Source organism: Lissotriton helveticus, chromosome 9 (genome assembly GCF_964261635.1).
Source record: "Lissotriton helveticus chromosome 9, aLisHel1.1, whole genome shotgun sequence".
NCBI lineage: Eukaryota > Metazoa > Chordata > Amphibia > Caudata > Salamandridae > Lissotriton > Lissotriton helveticus.
In genome coordinates, this window is record NC_136070.1 from 1137552285 (window position 1) to 1137577788 (window position 25504).

Consider the following 25504-nt stretch of genomic DNA (forward strand, 5'->3'; position numbering starts at 1 on the left):
AAGGCTGGCGGCCCCCAGCATGGACCTCCAGTCCCTCTACCGGAGGGGGAGACGTTGTGACCGAGAGCAGCAGAGAGCAGCCGCGGGCAGTAAGTGCCTTTGGCGCTGGCGTTTGTTGCTCATCAGCAGCCTGCGGCAGCACCACGCGCGACCGCTGGGTGCGCTAGCCCTGCTGTCGTGTTGGCCCTTTAATGTTTTCCATAGAATTGTACTCCTGTAACATTCTTTGTTGTCACAGGATTCTTCTCCAGTCTCTGTGCTGACAGTTACTGGGGAAGAAGTCCTGTGTAGGTTGTACCCTACCTTGCTCCTGTGCTTTTCCTACAATAAATCCTTTTAATCCTTACTCTACTGTGTGGACTCTACACTACAATTTTGGCGACGAGGTCCAGGAAGCACCAGGAAACCCCCGAACCCTTATTACTACATCTTCAAGGAATTTTGAATTTTTCACCTATTTACAAGGAACTGAACCTTCATGTGGAAATGACTTCTCTGATGTTCCTGTAATTACTCCTTGAAGAACGCCGTGTTTGATACCTGCTTTACCCTTCTTTCTTGCCGTTCCGTGAGCACCGTGGAAGTAAAAGACAAGTGTGAATTTTCCCCTACTTCACGTGAGTAAAGTATTTTTTGGAAGTTCACTGACCCTTGCGCTACACATCGCCTTAAGGATTGTTTTTTTTTGCGCGCTAAGTCTAATTTGGCCATACTTATGCTTAACACTCACTGGTGCATTTTTCAACGGCAGAGGATTGGGAGACGGTTACCGGCAGAGGCTTAGAAGGCAGTTACCTTAATGGAGCGAGCGCTTATGTTTTGAATCCTCCACCTTCTCGAGAGCCTCCATTCTTCGTCATAGTGAACGTTCTTGCCCAGCTCACCCACGGAGCCCTGACTTCCTTCTTCGTGGCATTCTGTTTTCGTGATGAATCACGCACGTCGCGTGATGACGTAGGACGCCGGCGGCCATCTTATGAGTCTCCATGACAACGCAGTATAACGCTGTTAACTTTTCGGCGTTCAACATTGGAGATATCGATCGGCAGTGTTGTTTGGGCTAATTTTAACGGCGCTTAATATTTAATCAATAAACATCTCTCCTTATTATAGTGCTTCAATTTCCACGGATTATTGCCAATTTCCACGGATTATTGCTGTTCCAGCCTTCCAGTACAGTCAGTAATTTTGTTTTTCCTTCTCTCCTTCCTACATTACTTTGACTATTTATTACATTTAATATTTTCTTTCATTGACTGTTTTGGGGCCTCACAATTTAACTATGGCTACTCAAAACTTTACCATCCAATCACCTCAAGCATTTTGGCCTTCTGGCATAAAACCTTGCATGAAATGGCTTCAATGGAAGGCTTATTTTTTAAATTTCATTGATACCATAGACGAAGAAGGGAAGATGAAACCTGAAAGGAAAAAGAAGTTATTACTACATTCTCTTGGAGCTGGCGGTTTGAAAGTCTATGAGGAAATGTCGAAATGCACTGGTGGTGGGGAATCCAATGTTTTTGATGATGTATTGAAGGATTTTGATAACCACTTTTCCCCTAAGGTGTGTATTGGTATTACCAGATATAAGTTTTTCCGCAGGAAACAGCAGCCTGGTGAAACTATAGATGTTTATGTTTCTGAATTGAAGAAAATAGCAGATGACTGTAAGTTTGATCACCTTCAAGAGCAATTTGTAAGGGATCAAGTTGTGATGCATGCTTCTGATCCTTCAATCCAAGATAGACTGTGGATTAATGGCGATTCAGATCTTAAGGATGTTTTAACTATCGTCAGAAAGGCTGAACTTTCTGGCCGTAGTGCTAAAGCTATCAAAGTTAATGATAAATCTACTGATTCTAATGTTGTTTCAGAGCATACTGTTTCTAAAGTTCAAGGCAAATCCAATTATAAACAGAAATACCAAATTAAAACGAAACCTAGTGAGGTCAAAAGTTCTGAGAAACTCAAATGCTTCAGATGTGGTAGTAGTTCACACTTGGCTAACTTTAAATTATGTCCGGCTATTAAAGAAAAATTTTCCAATTGTGGTCTAATTGGACATTATTCTAGAGCCTGTCATAGGTCTAAGAATAAAAAAGTAAAGGTGATTTGCAATTCCTCTTCTAGTGAAGACGAGGATATTGTTAGAAAAGTTCTACATTGTTCTGTCGAGGATGAATGCATTAAGAAAGTCACTCATTGTTCTATGGAAGATGAGTGTATTCAGAAACCACTTGAGAAAGTTTATATTTTCAATATTAATGACTCCTTTAAGAGGAATGTTCTTAAGAAACCTATTTGTAACATGTTAATTGGTGGTGTTCCAATTAATATCTATGCTGATTCCGGCTCTCCCTATACCATAGTTAATGAAAAAGTATGGAAATCGGAATTTGCACAACATTTAGGGAATGAATTTTACCCTTCTGACATTTCTCCTGAAGGATTTTTGGGGGAAAAGATTGAGATTATTGGTTTCAAACCTTTAAAATTTAGATTTAAAGATAGAGATTCTTTAGGGAAGCTCTATGTGTCCAAACGGGGTCCTTCTGTCCTGGGATGGAAAGATCAATGGGATTTAGACATTATTCTCAATCCAAATAGCCCTGAACCAGTTTTAGTAATTAATGATGGTGAAAAAATTGGTGTTTCCATGTTAAAAAAATTTCCCACTGTCTTCAGTGGCAAGATTGGAAATTTTCAAGGATTTTCTCATCACATTGTCTTGAAGAGTGATGCGAAACCTAAAGTTTTCAAAGCTAGAAACATCCCTATTTTAGTGAGAAATAATGTTGAAAAGGAACTAGAGAAATTAGTTAGAGAAAACATAATTGAGGCAATAGAGTCTTCTGAATGGATTTCTCCTGTAGTGATCGCCAGACGTTCTAATGGCGAAATTCGGCTATGTGTAGATCTTCGCCATTTGAACGAGAACATAGTAGTCGATAAATTTCCATTGCCTAAAATTTCTGAAATGCTGTCTTCAGTTAAAGATGCCTCCTTTTTCTCGACCTTAGACCTCTCTGCTGCTTACCATCAGATTTCCTTAGACGATGACAGTAAACACCTCACAGCATTTATTACACCCATGGGTTGTTTTCAATTCAAGAGGATGCCTTTTGGTTTAGCCTCTGCTGCTGCCATTTTCCAACGTATAATGCACCAACTTTTTGGCAAACACCCAAAAATTTGATTTTTTCAGGACGACATAATAATTTATGGAAAAGAATATAGTTGAACACAATTCTATTCTTGAAGAGGTTCTTACCATTCTTGAAGAGAAAGGTTTAACTATTGAATTTTTCAAAATGTCATTTTGGGGTGAAATCTGTAACTTATTTAGGTCATGTTTTATGTTCTGATGGGGTATCGACTAAACCCAAGCTAGTTGATGCTATTAAAGAAGCACCTTCTCCAACTAGTAAGGATGATGTTCGATCATTCCTGGGTATGGTTGAATTTTATTCTAAATTTGTTAAAGGGTTCTCCAGTAAAGTGTTTAACATTAGACAACTTTTGAAAAGTAAAGTCAAATTTGAGTGGTCTCCTCTTTGCGAGAATGAATTTAATAGGATTAAATCCGACATCATTAATGCTCCGGTTTTATCTCCTTTCGATGTGGACCTTAATTCTGTTATTACTGTAGACGCCAGCAATAAAGGTCTAGGAGGCATTCTTTCGCAAATCGACAATTCTGGTAAAGAACACATTGTTGCTTTTGCGTCTAGAGCCCTTTCCGTTCCTGAAAGTAAATTCTCAGTTATTGAGAAAGAAACTCTAGCTGTTGTTTGGTCATTAGAGCATTTTCTGAGTTTTATATGGGGAAAAAGGTGTGTAGTTAGAACTGATCACAAACCTCTTACCAAATAACTTTCCACTGAAGGTCTTTTCCAATTGTTCTGAGAATACCGTCATTGGGAAAAAACGTGTCTGTTCTAAACCTAATTGGTTACAAGATTTTATTTGTGATTGAATTAATTTTTGTTTTATAAGGAAGAAGATGTGTCGTGTTGGCCCTTTAATGTTCTCCATAGAATTGTACTCCTGTAACATTCTTTGCTGTCACAGGATTCTTCTCCAGTCTCTGTGCTGACAGTTACTGGGGAAGAAGTCCTGTGTAGGTTGTACCCTACCTTGCTCCTGTGCTTTTCCTACAATAAATCCTTTTAATCCTTACTCTACTGTGTGGACTCTACACTACACCTGCGCTACATGCCTGTTGAGCCGGCTGCAGGGCAAGGGGGGACATGAATAATATACCCACTGCGGCTCCCAGTGACAGCCAGGCCTGCGCTTCAAAGCACAGCCCGCTGGCTCCCACTCCACCCTTCAGGGAACAGGGCTATTCCCTTGGGGATTCCTCCGACTGCGACGTGCTCACATGCTGCGGAGAGGCAAGGGTGCCACGGACCATACGCAGGGAGGGGAAATGTACCCACCACTGGAGTGTGTAATAAAATATAACCGTATTTGGGTCTCCCCCAAAGACTCGTGCACGGCGCGCACTGATGAACAATAAAACAACGTCAATTGTGAGATAAACACTGTTTTGCCACATGTCTAAAGACCCTCACAGCGCCTCGCTGCGTTTTTTTTTTGTATTTTTGTAACAGTCGTGAGCGTTGCTCTTGCCAGACGCGTTCCATCACTGCAATGTCCACTACTCCAGTGGAATACATCGAGGCGCTACAAGAAAGGGGAGTGGCATAGCCCCCTGAGACTGTATATCATGAAACAAGACACATTGTGGGTCCCCTTATCACATTCTGCGGGGGGGGGGGGGCTGTCCAATATTTATTCTACTCGAGGTGTCGGTCGCGCTGCTGGCGCCGCCTGGGCAGGCTCGCTAACAACAGCTGGATGCGTTAAGGTGATTTCACTCAAAGCCTTGTGTGTTACATTCATTCATTCCCCAATCAGAATCGACCACTGATGCGCTAACTCTCCAGGCCACGTTAGTACCGCGCTGGGACCGTCTGCCCAGTAGACTGCCTCCAGCCCTGTGTTTGGTGTATATGGTCACTTCCCACGTTGGGCCCGGGCCCCTTTAAACTCCGGTATGATGTGCCCCCGGCCCCGAGGTCAGGCCGCTGTGCGCCTGCACGACATGGCACGCACACACCAATGAAGAAATCTGCAGTGCTGGTTAATTTATGAAAGCAGCGACACAGAATTGTTCTGAGCGAAACATGGCGTGACTCGTAAGGGGCGTATGTTGTACTGTACATCCACATTATGGGGAAGAAACAAGCATTTGGCGTGTATGCCTGCGCGCCGACTTGAATAACAAAGAGTTCGTGGCTGTGCACAGCGGTGTGCATATACAGTGAATGTTAGAGCCCTCCCAGGCCTCTTAGCTAAGATCACACCGTGAGTGTGCAGTCATCGGAGTGAGCGGGATCGGACAGCAGCCCCAGGCTTTCAGACAGGTGGCATGCAGCTTCTAGGCGCAGGAAGGACGGGAGCCCTGGGAGGCGTCTCCCGTAAATAGCCGAGGCCTCGCAGGTGACCCGCGCTGTAAGGCGAGGGACAGACAACACCCCCCTCCCCCCCAGGGACTAGATTCGATCACTCCGGCACGCGCATAACCTACCTGCCCCTCATTTATAATCGTTCTGCTCAATGCTCTTCAAGGGTAGTTGAGCCTCGCCCTCTGCCAGACCCAGGATGTACCACTTTTGAGAAGTGCTGGGGGTGACGATATCAAGCTGCCACTTAGAAGAATCGAAAGAAGCGCACCACTCCTCTGGCCCCCTATCCACAGGAACCCCAGTTCGGAACACCCACGTGGTACCCACCGCGGAGAGGACCCACGGGGGCAACCCCAGCCGGTGGCATCTGGGTCCACCCACAAACCGGGGCACCCATGGGGCAGTCTCACCTCAGAGCACCCACAGCTCAGAGCACCCACAGCTCAGAGCACCCACGGGGCACCCACAGCTCGGAGCACCCACGGGGCACCCACAGCTCGGAGCACCCACGGGGCACCCACAACTCAGAGCACCCACGGGGCACCCATTGCTCAGAACACCCACAGCCCTTAACACGGACTCACCCGCAGATGACACCCAAGGTGCACCCGGAACACCCTGTGGCATCCTCTGCGGGGTATACTCCTAGCTTGGGGCGGCACCGACTGGATATTCATAGGCAAATATGTACCCATCTGGTATTCTAAAGGGGCACACCGAGGGCACCCACAAAGGAGAGCAGCCTCTGTTCACACAAGGACACAGACTGAGCCGTCATAGACGAGTGTCCCCACCGCGTACCCGTAGACAAGAGCACCCCTGAGCACCTTTAGACGAGAGCACCCTGAGCACCCTCAGAAGCGGCCTTGGGAGTGCACTCGTTAGAAACGCCGGCTCTGGCCTGCCGCCAGGGGTGCATCTTGCCCCTGAGGAGGGGTAGGCTGCTGCGTGGGTACAGGGTCCCCTAAAGTCCTTTAGATACACCCGCGGGTTGCTTCTCCTCAGCGGCTTCCATGCCGTCCCCATTATCTCAGAACCGCCCGCCCTCCTGCGCCCTGGCTCCGGCAGCGCCTAAACAGTTCCACCCGGAAAAGTTCCCCGCACCACTTCACAGGAAGCCGTGCCTCTCTGCGGCCGCCCTGTGTTTGTTTTATCTTTTAGTATGTATGTGTGCAGCCTCACTCTCCAGAGGGATGCAGCTCTCAGGCACAGAAACACACTGAACAAAAAGAAACAGACAGGCGGAAACAAACACAAACAGGAAAAGAATCGATGTATATAGAAGCACGCACTCAAAGCAAAAACACTCACACGCAAAACCCACACAGAAACAAGCATACCAACCAAACACCGAGAAACCGGTAAGCACAAACAGACACATATAGGAACACAGAAATATAAACAGAAACACGCACACAGAACACACATGCTCGCAAAGTATCAGATCCACATAAGTGGCTAGGCAAACATGCTTATGCAATGTACCTAAACATTAAACATTGAAACAGACACAAAACGAAGCCAAGAACACACACATAAACAGACCCCCAGCACACCCACGCGTATATATTACATATGAGACATAAAGACAAACTTGTGCATGGGAATAGACCCACACAAAAGCACACGCCAATATAGACACGCTCAAATAAAATAAATGAAAAGCTGAAAAACGACACCAACACGCGAATAGACAGAAACAAACGCACTCACATAAACAGCCACTACTAGCACACAGAAAGAGACCTGCCCAGCAATAAACGCACACACGCATACAAAGAAACTCACACATCTTCAAACACATACTTTCTCTTCTGATAACACCCCCAATCGCCTCCCTTCCAGTCAGCTGATTAGAGAATAAACCTTCCAAAACTGCCATGTAATATACCCCCCACCCGCACAACACCCGCAACAATCACCTGAAACACCTCGTCTCACTAGATACACTTTTTGATCACAAACAGATTTCCTGGGAAAAGGGGATTAATTGCGTTTCTCAGCCCTATTCCAATCTGGGGACGTGCGTGATTGATGCTTTTCACACGGGTGGGGGGTGTTGTGGAGCCTTCTGCTTCATAACACGAGCAGAGGCGGAGTGGAGAAAGGAACAGAGAAAAAAAAATCAAGGGAGAAAAAAATGTAATGCGATGGCTTTGTAGTATTTTTAAACCTTTGATTTAGTCCAGATGCGACTGGGGAGCGCAGCCCAGAGACCGCCTCTGCTTCCAAAGACAAAATGCAGTTTGTGATTAGAGCAAAGCGGGTGCTGTGTACTGAACTGAGCGCTTCTCTTTGGGTTCTCCCTCCGTGGGGAGCGAGGGTGCTGACCCACTCAGCCCCGCACCGGCCCCGCACTGAGCAACAACAGATCGTGCGGCACAGCGCCGGGACACAAGTTTTAGGCTCTTACCCCCTTGCACAAAGGGAAAAACCAGTCACGTAGCAGGCCCATAAACCGCGGAGCGAAAGAACATGCGTGAGGTTTCCACCGGCCGGAGACACGGACAGCGGGGGTGTGGGGGACGGAACGGACAGCGGGAGGGGGGGGGCGGGATAGGTTTAAGAAAAGCGCTTAGCGGCTCCCGCGAGCTGAGGAGCTCTTATTTGTGTTGCATCAGGGGCTGAAATCACTCTCCACCGGGCGCCATCTTCAAAGAAATGCCCAAACAATCCTAAACACAAAAATAAAAATAAACCACCGCCCACCGCCGTATGACGTAGGGAAAGGGGTGGGATGAGAAAAAATCGCGGGAACGCCCCCGAATCTGGTCCGGCCTTGACGGACAGATCCGGCTTCCAATGGCTAGCCTCCATTTATGGAGCTAGCCAATGGAAGAAGGGGCGGATTCAAGTCCCCCATACTGCAAAACAAAAGATTTCTCCTGGGCGGAGCTAGGAGCTCCGGCCCCAGGCGAAACCTAAAAATGAACGTACACTGTCTCAATAGTCAAACTACTATATAAAAAGGAGAAAAAAACGCTGTCAATTCAAGACAGCCAAGGTTCGCAACCGACATATGTACCCTTGACAGTTGATGTTTTCAATATTTTGTCAGCTCTGCAGAGATCCCAGAACCCTGGCTGTAGCCATTTCAACGTTATTTCTCTTTAAATATTAATATTGCATAGCATTTTCCACTTCAAGTAACTCATTTAAAGACCTGAGGCTTCGCTTGTTTTGAATGTATATTTCCTTCTCAACTGCACTTATATTTGTTAATGGCCCTATAAAGCATGATATTGAAGTGTAGGAGTAGGACTTAGCCCAAAAACAGTTTCATGTACCTTAATCCCTCATCATGCAGTTTTTGTTCACATTTAAGGATTACTTCCAAACAAGTCTCAATACCCCCTCATTGATTTTGGGGGGAAAAATATTTTTTTTCTTGCCATTTGGCCTGATGTGAAACGCTGGACATTGGTTAAAGACTGCCCTAGCTGCACTGAATGTGCATGTCCCAGGAATCTAGTGGCTGCTGTCTTCAGCCATGACCAGGGCGCTCTGATTGTAGAAACTGGGCTCAGCATTTTCTTCCACACAACCTACTGACTTAGTGTCCCGAAGGGGTTGGGACTTGTGGGGACTCGACCACTGGACTGTCTTGGGAGGTTTTGGTAAAGAGAAACACAGGTGCTTTCAGGAGAGGTTTCAAAGACGGTTTAATGGGTATATAAGTCTTTTTCATTGGAGAAGGCAGTCCACTTGCAAATTATAAGATAACCATGTCCCAAATCATATATGGCTTCAAGTCAGCTACACATTCCGGAGGTCTTGACAGGCGTGGTGTCGTCTGTCCCTGGGGCTTCTGTGTCGAGGCTTCCCCCACCGGTACCAAAAGAAAAGAGAAACGGGGGTCAGGTACTTGCAACGCTCTCAGACTGAATACAGGGCCGGGGGTGAAGACACAACTCCCGTGCAACAGTGCTCACTTCACTCTTTCGGGTGTGAGGGACAGTGCTCGTGCAGAGGGAGGGGATGCAAGGGCGGTGCTCCTTACTCTCGGGGCTGTTTCCTCCGCCCAACCCAGCCCGCTACCCGGCCCCGTACCTCTTGGAGCCACGCTCCTCCCGCGGGAACGTGGCTGGGCGATGCGTGTTGATGTTGGCCTCCTGGCTTGCCGTTCTCCCCACGCTCCGAATCTCTCCGTTCGTCTCCTTCGCTGCTCGTCTTCTCCTGGGAAACGCCGTCCGCGGAGCTCTGGGCACTTCCTGATTTTGACGTGACGTCCTCATCAAAGGGCGGAGCCTCGGCCTCTCGATACAGTTCCTTAAAGGGGCCGCTTCTGTTGATATCGTCGGTCCAGTCGGACTCGGGGTCAGCCGCCCAGGTGCATTGTGGTAGCTGTGGGGACAATGGGCACGGTGAGAGGGGGGTGGCGGACCACCAGTCCTTAGGTCCTACCATGTCCGGTCCGCCCGCCCCGTCACACTTAGTCATTCGGAAAAGTCTGCGGCTGTTCAGGAAAGGACAGGACAGTCTATTAGCCTGATGCTCTTTGGGTGCTACATCGGACCTGTAATATTAATATTTAGCATTTGTAGAGTGCGTAGCTACCCAAAGGCATCCCAGCGCTAGCGGCTAAACAAAGGAAGTGGTTAGTTAGTGCAAAAGGTGAATGTTAGATCATAGGAAAGAGTGTTGGAAGAGCCAGGTCTTAAGAGGTTTTCGGAAAGGGAGATGTCGGGATTCCGAGCATAGGTCTAAGGGCATTGTGTTCCAGAGTCTAGCAACATTGTAGGAAAAAGACCTTCCTCCACTTCTTGCCCTTCTCATTTTGGGATGACTGCAAGTTTGAGGTTGGCTGAGCGAATGCATTTCCTATGGCAGTAGAGGGTAATGAGAGAGCTGTTGATAGCTGGACCCTTTCCCCACATGGTTGCAATATGTCTTACAATCTCCTATTCCTCTTATGCATGGACAACTTTCTGAAAATCGCTTTGCTACACATTCCATCATCACCGCTGTGTGGGCAAACCATCTAACAATAGAGCCGATGGCCATGCACAATACCAGCAAGAGGAGGAGTCGCTATACCTTGTGACAAAAAAGACTTTGTCAAAGAAAAACAACTTGCACACACCCGGACCCAATACTAGATTGCAGGAGTATTCACAGTATGTGGATCTACAGCACTACATGCCTCAAACAGATGCTTTCACTGTAACATTTTCCTTAGTGTCTCTGTAGCTTGGGCTAATCCGATATGCTATTCTGGAAACTCCAAGTGTTAAAGAGCCATATTGAAAATTTAAGAGGTGCTGGATTGTAGTGAAAAATATTCCTTTTGCTCTTGGTTAGGCAATTGGGTTGTGCTCCCAGTGGAACGTGTGGAGCTTATAATAGTTGAAGAAGGTCTCTGTGCCGGTACTAGTAGGTCTAGGCCAATGCTACCTGGACCAGACCACATGGTTCTCCCATGATCTTACTGACCACTTGTGAGACTTAGTAAAACTGCTGCTGGGGTTGTAATAACTGTGATTGATCTCCTGCTTGAAATGCAGGAAGACCTCTTCCTCAGTCTCTATAACAGGGTGTTTGGCATCTGTATTTAAGTACTTTTTGTGACCTAGAAGTGTTTGTGTCTGCGTTAATGTACCCCAGAGCCTATTCCACCTAACAGTCAAGTAAAGCTTCACCATTATAGGCTATGTACCAATTGTGATTAAGGACCTCAGGAGGTAAAGATCTACAATGTAGTCAGCCCTTGGTGTTGAAGAGTCACAGCAATGGAAATTTGACAGAAGCCCTGTATTTGCAACATCAATAGCAGCTTTAATTACGGCAGCCAAGGCCTTTCTCCTTCTCTGAATTGCTTCGGATTCTTCTGCCTTTTTGTCTGGTATTAGTGCTGTGAGTGGAATATTGTCCAGCTACATTTATCTGTCACAACAGCTAATTATGGCAAGTGTATTTTCCGCCTTAGACAATTTCAGCAAGGGAATGTCCATTCTAGCTGCTTCGCTTATGATCTTATGACGCTGCACATAGGGATGTTTATATCTCAATGGAAATCTGCCTTGGCTGTCCCTCAAGACAAGTCGGCTATTGTTGGGCCATCCTTTAAATGTTCTTTTTTTTCCCTTGAATCTTGGCACCATAGCCGGCACATGTATCATTTTAACAACTTCTTGCCAGACGTGGAGTGTGATTCGCATGAACTTGATTATTCTTCCTGCAAGTACTTTAAAAACCTCCAGGAAACCAGCTTTCCTTGTAACAGTCACTGGGAGCTGAAAGTACTTCGAAGCTCGTTCTTTCTAGGGCATGAAATTGTGCAATATTCTCAGGAGGAGGATGTGCATGGGGAGTGAACGGGTCTCCTGTTGTGACACAATGTAATCATCCCATTTTTCATGGTGATGGAGAACCTCAATAAGCCCTACTTCAAATTAGTGTCTGTGTAACTACTTGATGAAACTTTGTGTTGTGAGGGCTGAAGTGGAGGTTGCTTTGGTAGCTGACATTGTGATACCAGAGGAGCCAGTGCCGGAGGTTTTTATGGCTGCTGTGGAAATTTAGGGTAGTAGTCCAATATCATGAAATGAAGATCAGTTATGAAGGCTATCAAATGGACAGCGTTGAAGTAGCATGGTAAGGTTGCTCTTAGTACTCCTTGTTATAATGGCATTCATAGTGTTAGTGACCATAACCCAACTGCGCACATCCTTTCTTTCCTGAGCATGGATGACCTGTATGGTTATATTGTGATCATCTTGAATGTCTGGTCTAGGACGCGATCCCATCTTCCCTCTGATCAGTGTCCTTACACCTAATGTGGATATGTGTTGCACCAGCTGTAGGGCTAAAGGGAACTCAATCCTGACATTGTCTTTGGTCTCAATAATCTTTGGTGGTAGAATCAAAGGCACCTTACTCGGTGAGAAATCTGAATGGCTGAAGGGACCCTCTCCTTATCTTGTAAGGATTTGTCATAACAATTACTGTTATCTTCGGTGCTGTCCTGTGACAGTCTGACTGGCAGTGGCTTTGTTGAAATCTTTGTCGACTGTTCTGTAGTTGACAGTGCCGCTACTGATGGCACAGCTGAACTTGATGTCATCAGCGGTGCAGTCAAACAGGAAGTGGAACATGATGAAGAATACTTGGAGGAGTGATAGAAGGCAAACCGAGAGCCGTAGTCATTGACACAGGAAGCGCAGAAGATGATGGCACAGAAGGCTCCTCATCGTATGACGTAGATGACCAGTCTGTTTTCTTCTTGGCCTTATGCGGAGATTCTGCTGTGTTGGAAAGTAGCTCAGTTGATGTCCTTGCCCTAACAGGTCTTAACTTCGTCCCTTCAATATTTTTGCACCATGCCATAAGTGCCAAATTCAGAGGACTCATCTCCTGATTACGAGGCAGTAGTAAACGCTTGTATCTGGAGCTACTGCAAGAGGTTTCCCTCACAGTCATTCTAAGCTTTTGCACAGAATTTTCATCAGTTCTTATGATGTAAGCAAAATATGCAGTCCTTATGAGCATCTTCCGTAAAGTATTTTTCTACAGGCTCTTAAAAGACCTTTCCTTGGCGAATCTTCCATGGGGAAAAAACAACTTTCCATTGGAGTAAAGTCTAAGGACAACTCTGAAAATCCATGCTATCAAAGATGATTCGATTTCCAGAGTAGTGAAGAAAAATCCAATTCCATCTCTGTAGAACCATCTTTCACATGACATGCAGTAGAAATCTGAGGAATGATAGCGTTTATGTGAAATTGTATGCTTTTTGATTGGCTGAAATTTGGGTGCTTTTCCGACACTGATTATGTACTAAAGTGGCAGTGTCTGTCCTTTAGGCCTTATTTGAATAACACTGGTGTTTGAAGTGTACCGAAGGAATCAAAGCTTACAAAGGGGAATGTTTCAAGCATGTGGATCTATAAAAAGGTCCAATGCTGTAGAACTGTGCTTATAGGTACGTAAACTGCTTCTTCCTAATTTTGTATTGACGTCTCATGAATTATTCACTTTTTCTTTTTGTGCAAGAAGTTCCATTGATAATACAAAAATGAAAGGTAACTGGAGACTTCCGTGTCTTATATATCTGTAGGAACTTATATGGTTTGGTACCTGACTGATAATGTGTAGCTAAGTTTTGAGGGCTATCAAGTTTGTTGGCAAATGTTTAAGGATCGGGCCAAAACCAAATGTTCCGTATGTCATTGGAATGAATTTCCAGTTCCATTGAAAAGGCTTCCGGTTATCACGTGATAGTGTTGCCAGTAATAACGAGTAGAAGTTCTCAAATGTTGTTTTTTAAAGTCTAGCAACACCTGAAGGCACCAGGCAAATCTTTGTGACTTGAAGTGGGAACAACTGTCTCTAGTCAGTTTGCTAGGATTTCCCCATCCATTTTAGCACTAACTTTACAGTGAACTCATCCGCACAGTAAATAGCCCCCTTCCCCTTCAGTGCAATAGACTACTGGTGCTCTGTATTTATGTGTGTGTGTGTGTGTACATATTTTGGCTTTCAGGCGACACTTTTTTTCATGCAATATGTCACTTCATACAAAAAACAATCATGAACAAAATAAACATTGCCAAAGCCAACATGTCCTTATCCAATGTCAGACCTACTGGCTTTGCCACTGCTTGCTTTCTTTAGGTTGGTAATGGTAACACAGTCAGTCAGGGCACTCAAACATTGAACACAAGTCTTTAATGTAAAATAGCGTTCTTTTAAGAATGGTAATCTAGCAACTGTTTTTTAGAATACAAAGGGGCCCATTAGGATGGCGGGTGGACTTTGTCCGCCCGCCATCCCGACGTAAAACGGAACCACCCGCCATAAGGGTGCCATTAGGATGCGCCCGCCACACTGGGGGGAGCATCCCGCAATTTTAACATTGCGGCGCAAGCACCGCCCGCCGCAATGCTAAAAATGCACGACGTGCACTTCATTGCACAACGAGGCAGGAACCGCGCGGTGCCTGCCACGTTGTACATTGAAGTGCAGGGGGGTACCATAGTTACCACCCATGTACGCCTCCCAGAATCCCTGGGGGCCCACAGGAGATCACGGAAAAGCATGTTCCCACTGCCTTCCTAATATGGATGGCGGTGTCTAACAGACACCGCCACCATATAAACCCTTTCCGCCCAGTCGACATGTCGACCGGGCGGAAAAGCGGCAGACGGTCTTTCCGTCCGCCGCGGTCCCGCCCGCCATAGTAATATGGCAGGGGAAATGGGTGGCGCCCGCATAGCGGTGGTGATCCGCCCTACATCCTAATGGGGCCCATAGTGTGAGGAGGTATTTTTCATACAAATAGGGTTGTTCAGAAAAACAGAAATTACCACTTTGAGTTAGCAATATTGCATCAACAAACTCTGTCTGTCTATTCTTTTAAAGGCATTTCCTCAAATCTTTGAACTTTGATGGCTGGTTTAGAACAAGGCGGAAAGAAATGACACAGAAGCTGGAAGCTCTCCATTTAGAAGCACTTTGTGATGAGGTAAGAATACCGTTAACGAGCAAAAATTAGAATTGAATAGTGTAGTGAAGCCACACAGGATGCTTACTAATATGTGAGGTTTACAGTAAAAAAGGTTTAGCCTACATCTTTGTGTATAAAGGGTCTCCAAAAGGGGCAAGCAACGTTTGTATTCTTAGAAACATCAATGTGGCCCTTGGATGCTCAATCAGTTGGTAACCTCTTGGAATAATCCTTAACTTTGGTATACAGTGTGATTAGATCTGCATCAAAATCATAAAATAAAAACACTGAACGTTGTTTAAACCCTGTAAAGAAAAATACGTTTGGTATGTTAAGCAGTCATATATTATTTAGCAAAAAGTGAATCTCCTGTCAGATACTGCAGGTCCACTTGTTTGCATTGATGGGAATGTAGTGTTTTGTGCATGTGTGACCAGTACCAGCTTGGCTCTGTCATCCAGTAGGGTAGGAGTATTGAACCACTGGTAGTGAGGAGGTCTTGTCCTAATTATAGGAGGGGCACCTTTAGTTGTAGAGCAATATTGAGTAACCAAGGCTTTTACGAAAAAAGACATTTTAGCCCGGATGAGGACACCACATCACCTCTCTGAAATCACCCAGATGGCTACTTTGTAATGCAAAAGCTACTCAGTGTGACTATAGACTGCAGAATACCACAAATCTTCATCAAACTGCGCCTATTGTCTGAGGGTCATTAAAGCGGAAGACAATTTACTTCCACACTTAACCTTACTAGATAATGGTAATACAAAAACTGTTTAAAACATTTAGGCCCCTGAATCTTAGGGTTCCCCATTGCTTAACTTCTTACCACACAGCCCTTCCCTTCCTATTTGATCTCCCAGTGGGTTTGTGGATGGGCGTGTTAAACACTGTTCCTTCAAGGGCATCATTCCATTTCCACATCAGCAATAGAGTTACAGACCATCCCTGGAAAGTGAATTACAAATACGAGGATGGTAATGTTACAGTTGTCAACCCTTAACTCAGCTCACAGAGCACAGAAGAAGGTTACAGCCATTGAGGAACCATACAAATCCCTTTGAAAAAATTATTAACTGAAACATGCTACTGCCCTTAAAAGATTGGGCACCTGAAATAACAAGCAAAGAGATGCCAAGACTATCTGCTCAACTGTTAGAGCACCAATATCCTTTTCTCTGCGTAAAAAGAGTGGATGTGGAAATTAAACTGTTAATGGCGAAAACTTAGTGTATAGAGTAAGGATCCAGCAAATTTCTCCTGTCTGTCAGTAGTGATTTTATGCTGCTTTTCTACAGAACTTCTGTGGGTAGTTGAAGAGCAGCAAACAAAACATGAGGCAGGTAGAATAGAATTTTTCTTCGAGCAACACCCCTGTGCACCAGTAGGTAGCATTAGTCGGCTCAGCATGGCATCGTCCACGCTGTAAGTGACATCCGCATCACCTATATAGGTGCCACCTAAGCGCGCTTACGTCAGTTCACGTGCTGATCCTTTGACGGGATTTTTCAACTTTTTGACAACCACTTTTTTGGTGTGTAGGAAATTATGTCCTCTAGGAAGACTGCTGGCTTCAAACCGCGTGGCGCCTGTCACCCTGTCATGTCGGTGACGGACCCGCATTTGGTTTGCCTGTGGTGTCTGGAGCGCGACCACAACTCCAAGTCTTTCTCCGACTGCCAAGCCGTGGCTCCGAAGACTTTCAGGGAGTGGTCCCTAAAGCTGCTTGTGGCCCGGTAGGTGATGCCACAGCCAAATTCTTAGAGGTCTTAGTCCCGGTCGAGAGGAATGTTTTGGGACCGCTTCTGAAGTCCCAACTCCTCTTCGTCCCACTCACGATCCGCTGGACACTCTATTAAGAGGCATAATAAGTAGCACAAGAAGTTGAAGCAAGCTTCAATTCTCCTCCCCATCCATCGGCCGATACGACGAAGGATCATCTGCATTCAAGGCCTTGTTCTCCGGAACCTGCACCTGGGTCGGCTACGCGCCTCTCCTATTTTCCGGGTGCCGGAGCGACCCCCGCTCAACGTAAAAAGATTTGAGGCCATGCACCTCATTTTTGGGTGGCCTGACCCCTTCAGTGCGTGGGGATCATGGGGTCAGTGAGGGTTCCATTGGGTTTTGCGCCAATTCACCCCCCGCCCGACCCGGACTGATGGCCGGTTGTGCCACTGCGACCTTCCCCAACACCGGTCCTGACGCCGATGCTTCTGGCACTTACTATCGGCGCCAGCCTTATTCTGTTCCCTGAGGACACGAAGCCAGCAGCTCGTCTACTTATGCAGATTCCAGCGCTGAGAGGGCTCATTTGTCTTGTGTGGTTCCCTAAGCCTTATTCAGACCAACCAGGTTTGGGAGAGGAATGGGAGGGGTCACTGGACCCTTTAGAATCCCAGCATTATGACCAAGACATGGACTGGTATGAGGAATTGGCTAAGGCCATTGGGCTGGATACCTCCCCAGAGACTGGCACGCTTTATCCTCCAACTATGGCTACTGAGGAGGGTGCATTTTACGCAATAGTGGTGTGCAGAGCATCTGAGGTCCTTGACCTTCAGCTACCCATGCTAGCGGTCAAACTAACATCTTAACAGAGGTGATACAGCCAGGAGCTTCCTCTTTGGAACCCTTGCTCCCATTCACTGAAGCACTCTTCTGGGAACCCGGTCCGAGCCGAGCACACAGCAGTCACACCTGCCACTACCGCCATGCCCCATCCCACCCCACCCCACCCCACCCCTCAGAGCTTGGTGGTCCTCTATGAAGACTGCTGGGTTCAAACTGTACGGCGCCTGTCCCCGCACCATGTCGGTGACAGATGCGCATTTGATTTCCTTGTGGTGTCTGGAGCATGACCATGACTCCAAGTCTTGCTTTGACTGCCAGGACATGGCTCCGAAGACTTTAAGGGAGTGGTCCCTAAAGCTGCTTGGGGCCCAATTCCAATGGCATTGTTCCCTACTGCTCCCCCGGACAGGGAATTCAAGAGGCTGGATAGTTGGGGCAAGAAAATGTTTACTTCCGCCAGCCTGGAGTGAACACCGCTTGCTTATGGGCCGTGATTCCCGCTCTCTTTGGGAAACGGTTGCACAAGTGCTGCCACAGGTTTCGGAGACCATCTATCGAGCAATGTCAGACGGGAGAGATGCAGCAAATTTCTCCATTCTATGTGGTTTAGACACTACCGACTCGCTGGGCAGAGCGATTCCCACAACAGGCTTTTCAGGGGATGTCCAAGCCTCACTCATGGACATTCCCTATGTTGGCATCCATCTCTTTGGAGACAAGGCAGACACGGTCCTGAAGTACTTTCAGGAATTCCGGGCTATGCCCAAGTCCTTGGGCCTTTCAGGTGCCCTCCCCCCACACCAAACCCCCCTTCCCCTTTCCCAGTCTGCCTTCCGCTCCTTTCCGGGCTACAGAAGGGGATTTCAACCATGCCAATCCTATCCAAGGCACCAAACCCCTCATGTTGCACAACCCCTACGCTGATGAAGGCGCAGTTAATTTCGACCTCGAGGGATTCCCACCCCCATCAGATTCAGTCTCCAAGCCCTCCTAGTGTTGTCCTTCCAGATCCTAGGGAATCCAGTTGATGGCAGGATCAGCCATCACCTCCGTCACTGACACAATATAACATCAGACAGTGGGATCCTCCAGATCATGGGGCTACTCCTTCCCTTTCAAGACTCACCTCACCCCATACTTCCTTCCTATGACCGGCTGATGGAGAATCATTTAATTTTGCTCAGTGAGAAAGTCATGACTCTCTTGGCTATGGGAGCCATGGAGAGGGTTCCGGTTCCAGAAGTAGTTCATGGTTGCTATTCTCACTACTTTCTGGTCCCAAAAAAAAGACAAGGGCCTTTGTCCTATCGTAGACCTTCGAGCCCTCAACTACTTCCTCAAAAAGGATAATTTCAAGATGCTCACATTGGCTCAGGGCCTGTCTGCACTAGACACGGGAGACTGGATGGTAGCGTGGAACTTGCAGAAGGCCTATTTTCATGTCCCCGTCTTGCACCTCATCTACTCTACTTGCAGTTTACGGTAGGCCGCAAGCACTTTCAGTTCCCAGTGCTCCCCTTTGGTCTTACCAGTGCCCCTCGGGTGTTCACCAAGGTGATGGCGGTGGTTGCAGCTCATCTGAACAGATCAGGGGACCCAGTCTTCCCCTATCTTGAAGACTGGCTGCTGAAGGCAGGCTTATCCCAGGCTGTCAACTTCCACCTCCAGACTATGGCGAACCTCCTGCGTTCGCTGGGGTTGACTATCAGCGTGCTGAAGTCACACCTGATCCCTCTCAGGAGCTCCTTTTCATCGGAGCTCTTCTGGACACAGTGCAGTTTCGTGAATATCCTCCAGAGCGACGAGTCCGGGATATTCAGGCTATGATACCAATGTTAAAGCCTGTATCTTGGATTTCGGTGAGAATGACTCTAAGGCTGTTGGGCCTCATGGTCTCCTGCATCCTGCTAGTAGCACATACCAGATGGCATATGCGGGCTCTGCAGTGGGGCCTGAAGTTCCAGTGGGCACAGCATCAGGGATATCTCTCCGACATGGTCCAGATCTCGGAGGAAACTGAGTGTGTGACATGCAGTGGTGTATAACGAACCGGTATTGGGTCAGAGACAGACCCCTCTGGATTGGGTCGGAGGCAGACCCCTTCCCTTTCCCCAATTAGATCTTATCGTAGTGACAGATGCGTCACTCTTGGGATGGGGTCAGCCATCTGGGAGAGGTGGAGACAGAGGACTGTGGTCTCCGGGGGAATCCGGACTCTACATCCACTTGCTGTAGCTCCAAGCAATCTGTTTGGCATTGGAAGCCTTTCTACTCTCCATAAAGGGAAGGCTAGTTCAAGTGTTCATGGACAACACTGTCGCCATGTGGTACTGCAACAAATAGGGTGGTTTGGGGTCGAGGACCCTTTGCCAAGAGGCCCTGCATCTCTGGACATGGCTGGAACAGCAGGGCATTTCCCTGGTGTTTCAACACCTAGTAGGTTTCCTGAATGCCAGGACTGACAAACTCAGCCATCGCTGCCTAGCCGATCATCTCCATCCGGAGGGGGCGCAAGATCTCCTGCTAACAGTGGCGAGAGCCTTGGTTAGATCAGTTCACCTCTATCGAGAACACGCAAGGTCAGCAGTTTTGCACGCTGGAGTTTCTATGGTGGCTCTCACTTGGAGACGCTTTTAGTCTTGGGGGGGAGCTCAGGCCTCATGTACTCCTTTCAGCCCATACCACTCCGGCCCAGAGTTCTCAAGAAGATCAGGAACAACCGGGCCCAAGACATCCGCGTGGCTCCGGATTGGGCACGGAGAGTTTGGTATCACAAGCTTCTTCGAGCATTGATCCTCTGGTCAGGCTGCCACTTCAGGAGGATCTTCTATCGCAGCAGCAGTGGAGGGTCCTCCCCTGAAACTGTCAACTCTATGCCTTCTTGCGTGGAAATTGAGCGACAACAGTTGACCGCTTTCAACCTTCCTCCCGAAGTCTGCAATGTTATCTTGGCCAGGCAGCCCTCCAACAAGACAGTATACACCTGCCGATGGAACAAATATGTATCATATTGTACAGAAAAGTCTATTGGCCCTGTGTCAGCTTCCCTTTCTAATGTGTTGCTTTTTATTTTGACCATTGCCCAACAGGAATTGGCTCCTGGCACCCTGAAAGGGTATCGTGCGGCTGTGTGTGCCTTCTTGAGGCTTTCAGATTAACCCTCCTAATTTAAATTTTCATTGTACATAAATTCATCAAATGCCTTGTCTCAAGTGCCAATTTTGAGAGGGCCTTTTCACAGATAAATGTTTACATGGGAAAGAAAGAGCAAGTGTTCATGACTAAAGACTCACTAACGAAGTATTGTATGGTGCACTATAATAAGTTTGATTTTTTTAAATGTATTTGAACCTCATAAACCCTGTTTGCACACTGTCTATACACATGCACTATCAGTGCAGAAAGCAAGCAATAATAAAAGCAAAATGTTCCATAAACACTGGAAAAACACTGTTTCTGTTGTTCTTAATTGCACGAAAATGTGTAACCACTGATAAACACTGTTTTTAAGGGATTGAAAACACTGATAAAACCCCACCAGAATTTACCAAAAATAGAAACTGAAAACAGGAAAGCCTAATTGTGCCTCAGTGGGACCATAATTTGGTTCTAACTTTCCTAGTGTGCTCCTTTTGAGCCTATGCATAATATCCCCTCTGGCTGCTCACCATCAAAACAGCCTTTTTAGTGGCAATTACCTCTGCCAGAAGGGTGAATGAGCTGCAGGCTTTATCATCCAAGCCTCCTTTCTTGACAATATTCCCTGACAAGTTGGTGCTACGCATTAGGGCCTCTTTCTTTCTGAAAGTGGTTACACCTTTCCATGTGGGACAATCTGTCACCTTGCCCACTTTCTATGCTCCTCCGCATCCCTCTTAAGAAGAGGAGTGACTCCACAGTCTGGACCCAAAAAGAGCGCTGTTGTTCTACCTTGACAGCACAAAAGAGTTCCGGGTGGACGATAAACTCTTCGTGGGGTAAGTTTGAAGCGAAGAAGGGTTGGGCAGTGCACAAAAGGACCATTTCGCAATGGGTATTACTCTGAAACAAGCTTTGTTACAATCTGGCCAAGAAGCAGCCTTCTGAAGGCTTAAGGGCTCATTCCACCAGAGCTAAGGCAGCTACCACTGTGTTAGCATGTGGAGTCCCTGTCCTGTACATCTATCAGGCAGCAACGTGGGTTTCCCTGCACACATTTACCAAACATTACTGTCTAGACAGCCAGGTCTGGAAGGATGGCCATTTCGGATGTTCAGTACTGTAGGATTTCCTAGTCTGAACTTGTCCAAAGTCCCTTCTCCGGGTCTGCGGGTAGATGTCTCTATCAGATGAGCAAGTTACTTACCTTCGGTTACACCTTAACTGGGAGAGACATGATCTAGCCAAAGATTCCTTACCGACTCACCTATCCTCCCCACACTGCGTACAGGTATCGAGGGACAGGGTTAATCCCTTTCAGGGTCCTAGTTTTCAAACACACTCAGGGCTCCCTAGCTTCGGGCATGGAAAGTCGTGAAAAAGTAACTGACGTCAGCGCGCCGAGGTGGCGCCTATCCTCTACGCACTGTGGATAGGTATCTAGGGTCAAAGCTGATCCTTTTCAGGGCCCTAGTTTTCAAACACACCAATATCAGTACACTTTATGGCTCCGTGCCTCTGCAGGCAACTGACGTCCGTGCGCTGGGATGGACATCAATTCCTGTGCGGGCGACACCGATACCACGTGGGGCTGTCCAACGCCACCTCCCGGCACACAGGGGTATTGCTCGAAGAAAAATCTTCTGGATCCAGTCTGATGCCTGGGCAATTCAAAGGTAATGAATCTGGGACTAGATCAGGTCTGTACCAGATAAGGGATTGACGAAGGTAAGTAACTTGTTTGACATGCTAAAGTCATTTTCTTCAATACAGGGTCTTCTTTAAATTCCTAAACAGTAAAATAGCTCTGTGGGTATCTCATATCCTGTAATGCATTTCAATATATGTTTCAGTTTTGATATTCTTCTCCTAAAAAATTATATGTATAATTATAATACCAATATTTTGGGGTTTCTGTTTTCTCTTTTTTTTTTAGAAAGAACCAATTAAATTAAACTTTGAGACTACTGATTTAGCTGACAAGACTATTTGAATTGTCTTTCGAGAATAGTCATCCTGCTCCCTTAAGCAAGCAAGGTGTTCGTGTCCCTGAATGCTTAGGAATGCCAGTTAGGCAGTTTTTTTGTCTCCTCCGTGTAGGAAGGGTCCCTAAATACAGCATGGAGTCTTTTAGGCCATTTTTTTTCTCTCAGTATATTTTTGAAGTGAAATGTGAGCTTTGAGAATCTTAAGAAGTCAACCATATAATAAGCTTTTTCTGTCTTATGAACCACTAAGCTGGGTTTTGTAAACTACTGCGCTTCCTGTGGGGAAAAGAACCCTTTAAAAGACTAACACCCAGTTTGTGTGGTTTGCCTTCTGGTTTCAAACACCATTAAGTAGACCGATATGTGACAAGCAATGCCTTATAAGATAGAGCGGGAGTCTGTCTGAGTCCTATGTGGGCTTTCTAGGGAAGAGAAATATCCATCCGCTTTGGGTGTTGTCTCCACCAACTTTAACTAAAAGAGGTTATATTATTGTGTTCTGTAGTCATTTATATCAGTGTCACCTACCCGGCATTGCAGTGCCAATTTGTGCCACTCTCTGTAAGATTCAACCTTGCCATTTTATGAGGTGTCCAGGGAAGATGGTATTTTAAGGAGTATCTAATTTGAATAAACACAGAAGATGAATGTCCCTGAATTTTTAAACATAAGAATGAGCCAGTAATCATCCGGTACTTTTCAATTATTAGCCATGGGTTGGTCAGTTGACTACTCAGAAGAATTAGGGTAAAAAGCTGTGAACCTTGCCTGTCCTTTAGAGTTGCTAGATTTGGAATCCCTAAACCTTTTTTCTGCAAATATTTTAATATTCAGAAGCATAATTTGCACTGTTATGTTCCAATCATACCTCTGGCAGCCCAAATAGTGTGTGATGGTATCCTTAAAACCTTGGTAGATCCTAATCTGATACAAGAAATTACAATTTAATAACATCGATTAGTGCCTGAGCCACATTGTTTAATATTGTACGGGTATATCCAGTTTACTCGTATCTAACTTCTCCATCAAATGCTAGCAACATTTAATTTGAGGGACAGAAAACCCACAAGGTGAGATGAGCTAAATGATTGATCAATGTGCAATTAAGCCAGAGCTGACAATTCATATTTGCTTTGTGAAATTAAACATAATTTGTTAATTTCAGAGAGTAGAAGCAAGACAAAAAATATCAATTCAGTTATTAACTTTAAGATATAACACCGACGAAACCAGCATGCTTTTAAAACAATTGTATTAATGGGAAAACTCATGTTTCATCAATGGCTCTACTACTTTGCTAGGATTTACTTGACTGGGTTCAGAAACATACAGAAGTTGAAGCAGTGGACCTTGTCTTAAAGCTAAAGAGTAAATTGGTAAGTACTCTTATTCAGAGAAATAAGTGTTCTGTTGTTTCATTGAAACATTATTTTTATTATATAAATTGAATTAAAGGCGGAAAATAACTCTGCTCCTATTTCGACAGGTGCAGGCTAAGCGAGAACACCTTCCTGTGAAACTGAGTACTTTGGAAACGCTCCAAGCACACATTCATACAATCATACTAGCGCTGCCAGAAGACCTGCAGGGGATTTTACGTAAAACTGGCGCAGCATGACTCCAGACTGCAAGGCCTAGAAAAGAAGTGTGCAAGACATCAAGCATTAAATACACAGCAGAAAGCGCACCCTGGGAGAAAACATAACCACTCTGATCAGAGACTATAAGGAGTTTCACAGTGACCAGCAAAGTCGAGCCGTTGGCATTTTTAATCCTTCTAATTGCCTTTTTTATATAAATTGTAGTCTATTCACTTGTAGAGCTGATGAGGAAAAAGGAAGAGACATATGTAAATGTGTTTTAAATCAAGTGATTGGGCGCCAAACAGTAACATACTGAAGCGTGATGTATGTATTGCAGTGCTGGCATTGCATTCATTTTTTAAAAGTCTGGTGCTGCATCAAATCAGTCTAGAACTCTGGAAGGCAGTTTTCATACATGATTTATGCGTGTCAGGGATTTGATCTGATTGGTTTTTGCATAGTGCCTTCTACTCGATAATGTGATTGCATTGTTTGCTCTTGTTCACAAGTTGGCTAAACATACCTTGTGTGAGGAGCCGGTGAATGCATGTCAAATGTCTGACCGAATTAACGAATGCTGCCCGTCTTCCAAGACTTGGTCTGTGAACAAGACTCATTTCCTTTGACATGAGAGGTGTTTCTTGAGCTTTGTAAATATTAGTCAGAGAGGTGATGTTCTGAGCAGTTTAGACGTTTCCTACCTAATCATTAAATTATGATGAATTTTCTTACGAACAAAACATTTTCTTGAAGGTTAGTCTTGTTATACAACTAAAGTAACCAATAATCTGCCCTAGGAACAGAAACTTATGTAAAGGTGCAAAGTATTGAAAGGCATGTCTTCATATAGTGTGTATATTTTAGTTTATGAAATGAATTCTATAAGGACTATGGGCGTTATTCAGAGGCTTGCAGGTAGTGGATGAACGTTTTCCATTCAATGTGAACTCAAGTTTGGAGACGCTCTTTGGAGCAGAAGAAAACATACCTTAAAACCGTTCACGTTTTTCCTAAAATCTGTATTTTGTTGCAAGTACAGAACTATGGGTGTGGTTTCAGTTGATCTGAGGTAGGATATTTGTAAATGTTTACAAGGTGTTTTAGACCTAGGTGGTTAGGGGTGTTCTTACCAGGAATGCTTGGCAGAAAAGGAAAGTCTGCAAGATCTTTCTGAAAGGCAGGTCATCTGTTATTAGTCAGTTTATTGGAGGAAAGGAGTTACATAGCTAAAGGTGAGAAAAACATCAAATTTCCACAGAGAAAGGAGTGGTCCAGGAGATGGTAACAACTTCAGGCGCA

At 45.8% G+C, this 25504-nt stretch overlaps 1 protein-coding gene across 2 annotated transcripts in view; it reads left to right on the plus strand.

The window, feature by feature from the left end:
- Window positions 1–24934, plus strand: part of DENND6A (DENN domain containing 6A) — a 412594-nt gene extending 387660 nt beyond the window's left edge. Inside the window, exons 18-20 of one of the 2 annotated variants that reach the window (XM_078661568.1) lie at window positions 14838–14940; window positions 23924–23998; window positions 24109–24381. In XM_078661568.1, coding sequence (XP_078517694.1) covers window positions 14838–14940; window positions 23924–23998; window positions 24109–24240 — 310 coding nt within the window. In that variant the 3' untranslated portion in view covers window positions 24241–24381. Of the gene's footprint in view, window positions 1–14837; window positions 14941–23923; window positions 23999–24108 lie in introns of both variants that reach the window. The other variant, XM_078661567.1, reaches the window with a different exon arrangement.
- Window positions 24935–25504: the final 570 nt, after the last annotated feature.